This window comes from Crinia signifera, chromosome 3 (genome assembly GCF_055691185.1).
Source record: "Crinia signifera chromosome 3, ASM5569118v1, whole genome shotgun sequence".
NCBI classification, from domain to species: domain Eukaryota; kingdom Metazoa; phylum Chordata; class Amphibia; order Anura; family Myobatrachidae; genus Crinia; species Crinia signifera.
In genome coordinates this window covers 34,360,741-34,374,117 of record NC_139219.1, presented here as the reverse complement: position 1 = coordinate 34,374,117, position 13,377 = coordinate 34,360,741, and the positions used below count along the sequence as shown (strand labels likewise).

Sequence of the window (13,377 nt, the reverse complement as noted above, 5' to 3'; positions counted from 1 at the left end):
GGGCGTTCCTTCCCACTGGCTCATATAACCTCTATGATAAACATGTACCTGGGGTTTGTTATGTGCGGTTTGAACTGCGTGGATATTCTGAATAAGATTAGTGTTCCCGCTAGGCTGTTTTAGCCCTCGCAGCGCCCCGCTAAAACAGCCTCATGGGGAAGCCTGGCACTTCCCCGGCAGCATAGTGGCTTTGGAGGGGCTGGGCCCACCCCCTTTAATGACGGTGGTGGTCGGGCCCGCACCCTTTCATGACGCCGGCGGCCCGGGCACGCCCCTTTCATTACGCCGGCAGCCCGGGCATGCCCCTTTCATTACACCGGCAAGGCCCAGGCATGCCCCTTTCATGACGCCGGTGGCCCGGGCACGCTCCCTTTTATGACGTTGGCGGCCCGGGACAGCCCCCAGCTGTGGCCCGGTCTGCCCCCCGGCGCCCTGCCCGGTCTCCATCCTAGAGTGAACACTAGTAAAACTACTGTAAGTTCTAAATGCAGGTATGGTTCATAGGGTGGACACTAAGAAGGTCGACAGAGCTTAGGTCGACACACGAAATACGGTCAACAGGATCAGAAGGTCGACACAAGCATTAGGTCGACGATGGGAAGTTCAACAGTCAAAAGGTTTTTCACCTTTTTTCTGTCCTGAATTTTGACGTAAGTCGACATGCACATTGTATCAGTCTACTGCTGCGCTCGCCATGCTTCAGGCACAGTGCCTCCCTGCTCTCGGCCCACCTTTTATATTCTCCCTCTAAACTTCTTCTGCCCGTCTATAAAACCTCAAAATGCACCTTGCCCTTTTTGTGTGTGGCACTGTGCGCCCTTATGCTGACCCCCTACACCCCACCGTGCTGACATGCTGCCGAGAACTTTCGGCGTGCGCCATTATGTGTAATGGGTATTATGGTGTGGTGGTATAATGTGTAAGAGGCATTACAATGTGTGCCATAATGTGTAATTGGCAATAAGACAGACTATGTAATGGGCATTGCAGGGTATGACAATGGCCTTTATTCAGATCTGATCGCAGTACAAATTTGTTTGGAAAATGGGCAAAACCATATGTACTGCAGGTGGGGCAGATGTAACATGTCCAGAGAGAGTTAGATTTGTGGGAGTTATTTTGTATCTGTGCAGGGTAAATGCTGGCTGTATTATTTTTACACTGAAATTTAGATTTCCGTTTCAACACACCCCACCCAAATTTAACTCTCTGCACATGTTACATCTGCCCCACCTGCAGTGCACATGGTTTTGCCCATTTTGAGAACAAACTTGTACTGCAATCAGATCTGAATAAGGGCCAATGTTTAATGGGCGGAATTGTAATGCAATGTGCACATTTTATATGTTTGTTTCTAATGTCAATTTCTAATCTAACATGTGCCCTCCCGATTGAAAAAAAGTGCCATGGCCGGTGGTCAGCGAAATGCCCTAAAAAAATCCTAGCGTGAACACTATCCCTCCATGCCATAGTGGATGGTATAGCATGAAATACCACCTGTTTTGGAGCAGAAAACAATGTGAAAAACTCATGTTGACCCTCTCATTGTCAACCTAATGTTTGTGTCAACCTTCCGACCCTGTCGATCTTTAGTGGCAGCCCTAATGTATGTCAACCTAGCAATCGTATCCCTTAAATGCAAACCCTTATTTATCAACGTGATTCCCTTTGACCTATGCGAGACCAACAAAGCCTTCTACAAACTGTGGTCATATGATCAATGATCTCCGGGGCCATGATCAATGATGCTGAATGCCCTTACATTACTGTGATCATATACAATCATACCATAACTAGATAGACTGTTACACAAATAAAAAAAAGTGACATCTAATGAGAAACAAGGCAGCAGAAATATGCCCAGCGTAAGTGATGCAAACACCTCAAATATCAGTATGGAATGGTGCTGTGGACATGGGTCTGAGAACCACAATGCGAATTGTTATCATTTGCGCATCTACTGGGTGCTTCATTTCAGATCTAATACAAATGTTGACAGCATAGCCGTAGAGATACCAGGATAATGGCTGCAGTATCAAATTCACCTCAAAATTCACCTGCTTTCAAACGGGTCCCCGACAGACGGGATTCCGACAGTCATTCCTCCGACGTCGGAATCCCGACTGCTCCCTTGAGGGAGAATAAAATAGGTGGCGAGCGCAGCTCGTCACCGTGCCCGCAGCGTGGCGAGCGCAGCGAGCCCGCAAGGGGCTTCATTGCGCTCCCCCCGCTGTGCAGTCGGGATTCGGACGTCTGAGTAATGACTGTCGGAATCCCGACTGTCGGGGTAATATACCACACCCCTTTCAAACTAGGCTGGAAAAATTCCTATCACCAAAACAACAGCAAAATACCAAGAGGGGTATTCAGTACCATATTGCAGTCGGAATCTTGGCTGTTTCCATCGGCTTCTGACAGTACATTGTCTGTATTCAATGTAATGTCGGAAATTCCATAAATTGTCAGATACAGCCGTGGATTGTCGGAAAACAGCTGTGAAATTGACCATCTGTGGCCGTTTCTTACCAAACAGATCCGACTTTAAACAAAGTAGGGTCTGACAGCCCTCAGTGCTGTTGGTAACGGCAGCATTAAATAGGTGAGTGCTTATACTTCCCTTGTCGGTAAATATTGGTGCATATTGAATACCCCCCTAAGTGGTCAGATAAAGCAGGCCTGAGGCCAGAGCCTAACCCACTGCAGGGTCCTACAGTGACTTCTTTCAGGACAAGACAAAGGGGCAGATGTACTAAGCCTTGGACAGTGATAAAGATGAAGATTTATTACAGTTAAATTTTACTAAAATAATGTAAACAATGGTATTTACATACCCTTTTCATGTTATTATTATTTTTATTATAATAGAAAAACTACTCCAACCCCTTTCACTCACTTTTTTTTCGAATCAGATCACATTTCCCACATTTGTAATGGGAAATGTGATCTGGATAAAAAAATGTAAGCTACTCACCCCCTGATGTGGCTAACGGGTGTCCCGGGAAGCTCCTCGGTGCCTCAGATCCCAGGCGGCGAGGTAACAGAATTGACAGCTGGAGGGTGATATAATAGTGCGCCGAGCGTGGCGTTCCGTGTTTCACCGTATGTGGGATGATGAAACATGGAAAACAGCGGTTCTGCTCCTCCTCTGCTCAATGTGCCCATAGCCACTAACAGCACTTGTTGTGTTTGCTACAAAGCTGGCCTGAAACTAACAATCGCTATTGTGGTCAGCTGCCAATCCAATTGTACTACGGGCCTGATTCAGACCAGTTTGCTAGGCTGCGTATGATCATAGCCCCTAGCGAACTGGTAAACGCTGCACGCTCGCTCCCCAGCCGATCGAATCCCCTCACTAGCATGCGAGGGCATGTGTACGCTAACACATCCGCTCACATGGGGCCTCATTCGATGGCGAGCAACCATCGAATGATTTTTCCGGCCTTCGCTAAGAAAAGTCAACCTGGACTGACTTTTCTGGCGCCCGCTATCTGTCGAAGACGGGGGTGGGAACTGACGTCATGTGACATCAGCCGTCTGCCACAAGCAGGTATTGACACAAGTTCGTCTGCAGGGGTATGCCCAATGTTTTAATGGGCACACCCATAAAACGCTTGCCATTCCCCTGCTTCTGCCCCTTCCCACCCCTCCTGGAGGAAAAGGCCCAGCGAGTGTGAGACTTGCCACAGCTGTTTGCTCCTGGGGAATGCACGCGTGCATATTTACACATGCGCAAACCCCGACCATGAGGGACAAGGCCGAATTTGTCCTGCTACGTGCATATTCTAGAGGGGGGGGGGGGGGGGGGGTAGTGCAAGCAGTAGCGGTGCTTCAATAAAACATTTTATAGCCACGTTGGGAGCATGGAAATGTAAAATAATGCAACGGCCTAAAGGGAAATAAACCTACAGGCACCTCGGCAGACACATCTGCGCCGCACCCTGCACATGACCTGTTCCGGGGGGTTAACTGAATAGCCGCGGACTATTCCATTAGCTGTGGGAATGTACCGCAGCTTGTTGGAATGACCCCATAGTCTACAGAACGGTCTATAACATATACTTTAGTCTGACGTACAGAAGCCCAGTTTGTTCCTACACGTAACCTTCTAATGCAAAATACAGAACTGTAAATGATCTCATACAAAACAAATATTTCCTTGTGGGATGAATTATTAAGCATAGGTATGATTCATTTATTGTAGTTATTTCCTTTTAATTTACGCTTTCAGGACTTTTCTCTTACCTGAGGGATGTGGAACATTGTTTTTGTGCCAGTCTCCACTCTGCCCCCTTCTGTTGCCTCTTTGCTTCCAGGGGCGACCTCTCCAACCCCCTGAATACTGATTCCCTCCTCCTCCTCCTCCTCCTCCTCTCCATCCTCCTCTCCAGGGCTGACTCATTCCATAATGACTTGTATGACTTACACAGATGTAAATATTGCTCTATTAAAAGAAAAATGGTTTGCATAAAGAAAAAGATCTCTGTAATGTTGCAATCTGTCCATTAGCAGATTGAGCATGTATAAAATACATAAGCCCGACCTATGAATACACAGGCGTACATTAACTATAAAAATGGAATGTTTCAGGTTATATGTATAATTACTAACGATACATGCATGTGTACCATGTCAGGAACTTTGTGGCAAGCCCTGCAAACAAGTAACTTTATTTATGTTCATTCTAGCACCCTTGGAGTTCCTCTTTCCTAACTAAGGTGCCGCGCTCTGTTCTTGTGCTTCTAGCACACACTGGTCTGTATCTCAGTGACATACAGACCAGTGTGTGCTAGAAGCAACAGAGCAGAGAGCGACACCCCAGGCAGAAAGAGGAACTGTAAGGGGTGTTACAGATGCAGCGGAGCTAGAATGAATTACTGAGACTAAACTGAAAATGAATAATTGGTGACTAGGGATGCATCTAACCTTGAACAAAATAAAGTGAAGTTGCCCATAGCAACCAAAATAACATGTCATTTTATAGACTGTGCTAGATATATTAGTGTTCATTCTAGCACCCGCCATCTTTGAAAACCCATGCAGTTCCTCTTCCCTGCCTGGGGTGTCTCTGTCTGCTGTAGTGCTTCTAGCACAGTGTGGTCTGTATATCAGCACTGATATGCAAACCAAACCTGTGCTAGAAACCTGGGCATTTCTTGTTATGGGGACTACTATAGAGGTCATAAGCCCCATCTATTTGGGTACTTATTATTATTATTATTATTAAGTTTCTTATACAGCGCACGCATATACCGCAGCGCTTTACAGAGAATATTTGACCATCACATCAGTCCCTGCCCCAGTGGAGCTTACAATCTATATTCTCTACCACATTTAGACGCACACACACACACACATTCTAGGGTTAATTTGTTGGGAGTCAATTAGTCTACCAGTATATTTTTGGACTGTGGGAGGAAACCGGAGTACCTGGAGGAAACCCACACAAGTACGGGGAGAATATACAAACTCCACACAGTTAGGGCCATAGTGGGAATCAAACCCATGACCTCAGCGCTGTGAGGCAGTAATGCTAACCATTATACCGTCCGTACTGCCCCAAGTAATCATACTTGGGTACTTAAAAAGTAATCATCGCCCCCCAAAAAAACAATTGATATGCCCTCACATAATCTGATTGACTGCTATGGGCAATAACTCTACAAACCCGCACTTCAGTAAATACGCTTTGATACTTGTGTATTATCACGGCGCCCATCGCATCGCATACCACTAATTAAGGTATGCGATGGGACCCGATTTGAGCATTTCCCCGGGCTGAGTATACAATTTTTATATTGCGATGCATCGCATGACATTATAATGACATGCGATGCGAGGCGACGCGATCATGGCCGATTTGGGCTTATTCCCATGTTAAATGCCCCCCCAGACCCGATTTTTAATTGTATACCCACCCTGATGGGTAATGAGTATGTTAAATGCCCCCCCCCCCCCATTGTTAACGCCACCCCACTATCAACGCCAGCCTGAAGCGTGGCGAGCGGCGACGTTACGCGTCCTCCAACCTTTTCATACCCCCACTATCCACGTCGGCGTGGAGTTACATAGTTACATAGTAGGTGAGGCTGAATAAAGACTTGCGTCCATCTAGTTCAACCTATGTTTATAGTAGCTTATCCCTTGTTGTATAGTATGTTCTGATATTTTAAAGACAGATTTTGTTACTTATTCGTACCCATGGATGTTTTTAACCAATATATGTTTATCCAACCTTATTTTAAACATATTTATAGTGTCTGCCGACACCACTTCTCTAGGAAGAGAGTTCCAAAGTTTGACTGCTCTGACTGTAAAGACATTTTTTCTTATAGATGAACAAAATCTTTTTTCTTCTAATCTAAACTTGTGCCCTCGCGTCCTAAATTCCTTTCTAGTAGAAAAAAAGGGTGTTTGACAGTTCCTTATATTGGCCCCTAATATATTTATACATGTTGAGCATGTCCCCCCTTAAACGTCTTTTCTCTAGTGTAAATAATCCCAAATTGTTTAATCTTTCCTCGTAGCTTAAATTATCCATTCCCCTAATAAGCTTTGTTGCTCTTCTTTGGATTTTTTCTAATTCTATGATGTCCTTTTTATAGTGCGGGGCCCAGAACTGCACTGGGTATTCGAGGTGCGGTCTAACCAATGATTTGTACAGAGGCATAATTACTTTTGAGTCCCTAGTTTCTATGCCCCTTTTAATACATGTGAGAATTTTGTTGGCCTTTTTTGTTGCTATATTACATTGAGCACTACACCCCAGTTTTGGGGTTGATTTTATATAGTGCCTGAAGCGTGGCGATCGCAGCGAGCCCCGCGAGGGGAAGTGGAATATATGTGAAGTAATCCACGTCCCCTCCCTGCGCTCGCCACACTATATAAAATCAACTCCATGCTGACGTGGATAGTGGGGGTAGGAAAAGGTCGGAGGACGTGTACCGCTGCGCTCGCAACGCTACGGCTTGGCGTTGATAGTGGGGTGGCGTTAACAATGGGGGGTATTTAACATAGTCATTACCCATAAGGGTGGGTGTACAATCAAAAATCGGGTCGGGGGGGGGGGGGGGGGGGCATTTAACATAGGAACCAGGCATCTGGGTGCCTGTACAATTAAAAATCGGGTCCAATCGTGTCGCATCGCATGTGATATGATCGCATGCAATGCGATGCGACCGATTTTTTGGTTGTGCAATGCCCTACGATGGAAATCGTGGGCACCGTGATAATACACAAGTACCTACGCTTTTTATAGTGACCAGCACGCATACAGCACAACTTAACCCCTTCCCGACATTTGACGTACATTTACGTCATGGTCGGGAAGTACTTCCCGACACATGGCGTAAATGTACGTCATGGCTTCTAACTGTCACTGCGTCTATAGACGCAGTGACAGTTAGGTGATGTCTGCTGTCCCTGACAGCAGACATCCCCCCTCGCTGCCCAGGGGGGGCAGGGGTGCCCCCCCCGGTCGGCGATCGCTGTGATTGGCTGTTCAAATCTGAACAGCCATTCACAGCGTTTCCTGTGTTACCGGCGGCTAAGCCGCTCGGTAACACAGGGATCGGTGGTGATCGGTGCTGTCAAGTACAGCACCGATCACCACCGATGTGCAGCCCCCCCTCGCACCCGCCGGGCACTCACCCGGCAGCAGCAGCAGCTCCCCCGGCAGCAGGCAGCTCAGCGCAGCAGCGCTGCCCTCCTCCCCCCTCCCCCCCGCAGCAGCAGCAGCAGCATCAAGCTGCACAGTAAAAATAAATACAGTATATGTACTGAATAAATATATATATATATATATATATATATATATATATATATATATATATATATATGTGTGTGTGTGTGTGTGTGTGTGTGTGTATATATATATATATATATATATATATATATATATATATATATATATATATATATATATATATATATACACATACATACATATATATATATATATAAAGATATTCCCGACATATGATGTATATATACGTCATGGTCGGGAGGTACTTCCCGACGGAAGACGTATATATACGTCATGGTTTTAAACTGTCACCGCGTCTATAGACGCGGTGACAGTTTGGAGATGTCTGCTGTCCCTGACAGCAGACATCCCCCCTCGCGGCGATCGCTGCGATTGGCTGTTCAAATGTGAACAGCCAATTGCAGCGTTTTCTGTGTTACCGGCGGCTAAGCCGCTCGGTAACACAGTGATCGGTGGTGATCGGTGCTGTTAAGTACAGCACCGATCACCACCGATCGCCAGCCCCCCCATCCCACCCGGCAGCCCCCCCTCCCTCCCACCCACCCGGCTGCCGCAGCGCCAGCACCCCTCCCAACCCCCCACCAGCCGCAGCGCCAGCCCCCCTCCCAAAGCTGGTGACCAAAATGGGGTCACATGTGGGGGGGTTCCACTGTATTGGTGCTTCGGGGGTCTTGCTAATGCGACATAGCACCCACCATTCATTCCACCACCAAATATCACTCCTTCCCTTCTGAGTCCTGCCATGCACCCAACTGGTATTTTTTGGTCACATGTGAGGCATTGCCGTACTCGGGAGAAATTGGGGCACAGATTTTCACAAGGAATGAAGGAGACAAAGCACCCCAAAATCTGTGCCCCAATTTCTCCCGAGTACGGCAATGCCTCACATGTGACCAAAACATACCATTTGGGTGCATGGCAGGACTCAGAAGGGAAGGAGTGATTTTTGGATTTTGCAGCACAGATTCTGGTTGAATGACCCCTGAAGCACCCATACAGTGGAACCCCCCCCACAAGTGACCCCATTTTGAAAACTACACCCTTCAGGGAATTTATCAGGGGGTATAGTGTACATTTCAAACCCCCAGGGGTTTCACCAATTTTGATACAACTGAGCTGTGAAAATGAAAAATAAATTTTTTTCATTTTCACAGCCCAGTTGTATCAAAATTGGTGAAACCCCTGGGGGTTTGAAATGTACACTATACCCCTAAATGAATTCCCTGAAGGGTGTAGTTTGCAAAATGGGGTGACTTGTGGGGGAGGTTCCTAACTTTTAGCACTTATGGTGCCTAGAAACCTACATGGTGCCTAAAAAAAAATCTCATAAAAAGGAGGCTCCAAAATCAAGTAGGTGCTCCTTCTATTATGAAGCCTGTGGTTTGGTCACCGTGCACACTAGGGCCACATATAGGATATTTATGAAAACAAAAGAATTGGGGGAATCAATTTTTAGTCACATTTCTCTAGTAAAATCTACTGTATTCGTTAGAAAAATGTATTAAAATTGAAACTCTGCAAAAAAAAAAGAAATTTTGAAATTTCACCGACACTGTTTTAATTCCTGTGAAACACATAAAGGGTTAACAAACTTCCAAAATGCTGTTTTGAATACTGTGAGGGGTGCAGTTTTTGAAATGGCATCATTTATGGGGGTGTCTCACATACAAGTCCCTCAAAGTCACATCAGAACTGAACTGGTCCCTAAAAAAATCAGTGTTTGAAATTTTCTTGAAAATTTGAGAATTTGCTATTCATATTTGAAGCCTCCTAGTGTCCAAAAAAATGAAAAGGAGGTTGAAATAATGATTGCAACATAAAGTAGACATATGGTCTTTGTTAGTTATTAACTATTTTGAGTGGTATGTTTATTTGTCTCACAAGCAGAAAATGTGACATTTTGCAAATTGCTAAATTTTCCATTTTTTCACGACATTTTGGTATTTTTCACAAAAAAACACAGACTGTATCGATCCAAATTTACCACTAATTTGAAGTACAATGTGTCACGAGAAAACAATCTCAAAATCACTGGGATAAGTAAAAGCAAAAAAAAGTTATCCCCACTTAAGTGAAACATGTCAGATTTGAAAAAAATGGCTCTGTCAGGAACGCAAAAACTGGCTCTGTCAGGAAGGGGTTAAGAAATGCAGGAACGCTTACTGTGTTTCACACACCGAGAACAACACACAATATGGGGGTATGGATCATTAGGTCTACAGCATGATGGTCGACAAGCATTGGGTCGACATGGCTCTAGGTCATATGGGCAAGGTCGACAGTCAAAAGGTCAACATGGGGTTTTTCACTGTTTTTTTTTTTACCTGACACAGTAGACATGGAAACAGGATAAAGTGCACTGCGTCCCCTCGCCATGCATTATTTTATTCTCCCACCACACCATAGTGGATGATAGGGCATGAAATACTGCCTGACGGCACATGTCGGCACAAAGAACAGTGAAAAACCACATGTCGACCTAATGACCTGTGGACCTACACCCATGTCGACCTAATGACTGTATCCCCAATGTGGGCACACTTATATTGATCCACACACCCAGCAGGCACACTTATATAGTGTAAAGGAATGGGTGGAAGTAACCTTTGGCGCACTGGTTGTTTTTAGGATTTTCCTCTATCCAACAATGAAACGGTTAATATGGAATCAAAATTTATTTCATACACATGGTAAAAACGACAATAAAGACAATATGGTAACAGGTATTTTTCTCTCTCACCCAGCTAGAGGGGTGGAGCCAGGATGATGAAAACAGAGTGTTCCAAATGAGGTACACCCTGTAGGCTCCACAAACTTTAGACTGGGTCCACGTGGGGTTAAAAACACATCAAAAGCACATCAAGAAGGATAAATAAGGATGGAATATTCTGAATCTTTCTCACCCAGATGGAGAGGTGGAGCCAGGATGGTAAGTAACAGGGTGTCCGGGGAAACAAAGTGCTCACCCTGTTGGCTCCACAAGCTGAAAACTGGGCAGAGGTCCTTCATGGTAATCTGCAATCCTGTAGGGCCAACGCGTTTCAAGTCTTAGAAGACTCTTTTTCAAGGCTTGAAAAAGAGTCTTCTAAGACTTGAAACGCGTTGGCCCTACAGGATTGCAGATTACCACGAAGGACCTCTGCCCAGTTTTCAGCTTGTGGAGCCAACAGGGTGAGCACTTTGTTTCCCCGGACACCCTGTTACTTACCATCCTGGCTCCACCTCTCCATCTGGGTGAGAAAGATTCAGAATATTCCATCCTTATTTATCCTTCTTGATGTGCTTTTGATGTGTTTTTTCACCCCACGTGGACCCAGTCTAAAGTTTGTGGAGCCTACAGGGTGTACCTCATTTGGAACACTCTGTTTTCATCATCCTGGCTCCACCCCTCTAGCTGGGTGAGAGAGAAAAATACCTGTTACCATATTGTCTTTATTGTCGTTTTTACCATGTATATGAAATAAATTTTGATTCCATATTAACCGTTTCATTGTTGGATAGAGGAAAATCCTAAAAACAACCAGTGCGCCAAAGGTTACTTCCACCCATTCCTTTACATTTCAACCTTTTGGTGTCCTACGGGAAGACACCGGGAAGTTTGACCCAGGCAGCAAGGGGGTGCGCAGGGATACACAAGATCACCATTTCTTCACACTTATATAGTAATCTACACACCTAGAAAAAACATACAATGCAGGCAAACTTAAGGTTCCCATACACTATATTGCTATACAAGTGATTTGTTCACTTATTTATGAGATTGCGGCAATAAATCCCATAAAAAGCATCCAAATCACGAGTTTGACATCAGGTCTGATGCAATGCAGGGTCTGTGCTCTTTGCATCAGAGCCTGAGGATCACACTGACTGCATTTGATACATCTTAAGGTGGGTATACACGGATAGATTTGGCAAAAGATCTGGGCGTTCCCGATCGATCGAAAAGACCAATCGTTCAAATCGTTCCGTGTGTATGAACGATATATCGAACGATGCGCGTACCCGACGGTCGTTGGTAGAGGTCGCTGATCTTTCCTGCATGCAGAAAGATCAGCGACCAATCGTTAACGATGTGTACCAATCGTTTCATGTGTATGCACGATGAACGATTTGGTAAGGCTAATTGACTGGCTCCCTCTCCCTCCACCATCATTAAAGATCAATCTTTCATGTGTAATCGTTTGCTCAATCGTTCATCATTTGTCACCAAATCGTTTGTGCAGGAGGTTCAGAGGAAATCGTTAATGAGATTGAATCGTTGGACACATCTATCCATGTATACCCACCTTTACACAAAAGCGACAGCATGCAGATTTTCTGTTTTCGATCCTGCAGCCCACGAAGCTCCCGGGTGGCTCAAGGGAGAATCGCATGCAACTTCTTCCCTCGGAGAAGATGCACAAGTGTATGGCCACCTTTATTGTGACCCACACACCCAGCACTACACAGTATCAGGTCCCTGGGTTGACAATCACTAGGTCAACCACAAATGGTTGACACCTGGAAATGGTCAACATACCATAAGTCTGCATTGACAGAAGGTCAACGCAAGCTTAAGGTCGACATGGTTGAAGCTATTTTTTCACGTTTTTGGTGTAGACCAACTTAGTTCATACTCTACTATACAAGTGGTAATAGAGTGATAATATGATAGTGTGCAAACAACCTTGTTGGTGTCGACCATGTCGACCTATGGCAGGGTTGCTTACCTGACCCTCTCCATGCGGGAGAAAATGCTCTGTTCCAGGCCTTCCCTGGTAATGTATGATTGCCATCACCTGTGGTGAGACACCTTTCTCATCAATTACCTAGCTCACCACAGGTATGCTATGGTATGTCTACCATTTTCAAGTGTCAACATAGTCACTGTCGACAATTAATGGTCAACCAAGTGATTTTCACCTAAACATTGTCTACCCACTATCACGTAACCACACTACACACTTATAGTGACCCCCACATACAGAACAGCACACAGAATGCTGGAACACTTTTTAAACCCCTATTACCTGTGTTTGCTGCTGATAACTTCTCCACTGCAGTTCTAGTTTAGCGCCCTGGCGACGTCACTTCCGGGACCAGTTCTGGTCGCCATAGTAACGCGGCCTTGTTGACACGGGCTCGCTGTGCCCACATTACTGATAACATGATTATATCCATGCTAAAGTGACTATTACACGAGCGGTTGTTAATATTGCCCAGCGCTCGGGGTCTGGTAAAGGAGGGGACACCGGGGCGGCATGATGTGAGGTGTCAGGCTGCTCGATATGCTCCACAATCGATTAACGCCGCCTGGCGAGTGCCGGGGACCCCGGAAGTAGAGTGAGTGTCACACGTGGGTTGGTAGCGGCTGTGTGAGGACTGAAACTGAAAGAGACGGTGACAGGAGGAGAGTGGGAAATCACCGTCATGGATGTGGCTACGGCGGAGTCCGTGACTGCTACCCCGGGGCAACAGCAGCTCATCAGCGAGGGCGACTACGTGGTGCTCATGCGGGCAGAGGTGTACAAGGCGGTCCAGGTGCAGAGGAGGAAGTGAGTGGCTGCTGCCTGCTGTGCACCCCTTGATGCCACCCACTGTGCATCCATCCCTATGCACCCCTCACTACCACCAAC

The 13,377-nt window shown here is 45.8% G+C and overlaps 2 protein-coding genes across 2 annotated transcripts in view; one reads left to right on the top strand and one right to left on the bottom strand.

Moving 5' to 3' along the window:
• MCM8 (minichromosome maintenance 8 homologous recombination repair factor) overlaps nt 1–13,087 on the bottom strand; it is a 66,235-nt gene extending 53,148 nt beyond the window's left edge. The window contains exons 1-2 of the mRNA XM_083175621.1: nt 12,772–13,087; nt 4,243–4,441 (exon numbers count right to left, since the gene is read on the bottom strand). Of these exons, the coding sequence (XP_083031747.1) occupies nt 4,243–4,399 (157 nt within the window). The 5' untranslated portion in view covers nt 4,400–4,441; nt 12,772–13,087. The remainder of the gene's footprint in view (nt 1–4,242; nt 4,442–12,771) is intronic.
• The window catches only part of TRMT6 (tRNA methyltransferase 6 non-catalytic subunit), a 58,689-nt gene continuing 58,254 nt past the window's right edge, over nt 12,943–13,377 (top strand). The window contains exon 1 of the mRNA XM_083175622.1: nt 12,943–13,296. Within this exon, the coding sequence (XP_083031748.1) occupies nt 13,172–13,296 (125 nt within the window). The 5' untranslated portion in view covers nt 12,943–13,171. The remainder of the gene's footprint in view (nt 13,297–13,377) is intronic.